The sequence below is a fragment of the Limulus polyphemus genome, unplaced genomic scaffold (genome assembly GCF_000517525.1).
Source record: "Limulus polyphemus unplaced genomic scaffold, Limulus_polyphemus-2.1.2 Scaffold6197, whole genome shotgun sequence".
Classification (NCBI taxonomy): Eukaryota; Metazoa; Arthropoda; class Merostomata; order Xiphosura; family Limulidae; genus Limulus; species Limulus polyphemus.
Window position 1 is genome coordinate 23,306 of NW_013671807.1, and position 930 is coordinate 24,235.

General features: G+C 28.3%; 1 protein-coding gene across 1 annotated transcript in view; it reads left to right on the plus strand.

The window, feature by feature from the left end:
- LOC106473462 (myeloid leukemia factor 2-like) overlaps positions 1–930 on the plus strand; it is a 21,331-nt gene that overhangs the window by 7,959 nt on the left and 12,442 nt on the right. The window contains exon 2 of the mRNA XM_013934142.2: positions 343–547. Coding sequence (XP_013789596.1) covers positions 343–547 — 205 coding nt within the window. The remainder of the gene's footprint in view (positions 1–342; positions 548–930) is intronic.

The window sequence follows — 930 nt, forward strand, 5'->3', positions numbered from 1 at the left end:
GTAGTAGTGTGTGTGTGTATATATATATATATATATATATATATATATATTTTTTTTTTAAAGTTGGAAGATAATTGAATGAAAATATTTATAACTAGTTGTGGAATTGTGCATGATAGTTACTGATATGTGTAACTTACAAAATTATATTTTGCATACTGAACACTTTTCTATTTGATAATTATTAGCTTTAAAGTTACTTGTTTCCATTCAGACAATGGGGAAAATAAATTTAATTTGTGTAACTGTATTTTTAAGTCAGAACTGTTGATGACTAAAACAGTTTCACATCAGTATATGGAAATTTGCTAAGTATTAAACACTTTGTTTTGTTTTTTACAGTGGAGTGTTTGAAAGAATGAGACAAATGGACAATATGATGACTGACTTCATGGCACCATTCAACAGCTTGTTTAATGGAAGCATGTTTCCTCAGCTTATGGGAACTAATTTTAGGTCTGATCAGGATAGAACTAACAGAAGTTTACTACCATCTGTCTTTGGAAGTAGTGTGTTTCCTAACATGGACAACTTATTTTCCAATTATGTAAGTATATCTGGAATTTCATATTTTCTTGTGTGTTTCTTTTATTCACACACACAGATATAGATATGGTGCAATTTTTTATATGATAAATATATGTATTGTGTAGTTGGGTGATAAACTCAATTGATATGATAGATTATCTATGAGCATCGATTATATCAATTAGTGTTATGTAAAAAATCACTTAAACAAAATTAGACTAAAGCAATTAACTGTTTAAGCACAGGCTTGGTCCCTGGGACTGAGCCTTGTAACCATTTTGTGCTTGTTATAGTTTTCATGATATAACTTTTAAATTAGTAAGCAAATGTTACTGAAGTTTGGCAGATTATCAATAAACATTTCAATGCTTTATTATTATTAAGTCTTAAGGTTTATATAGC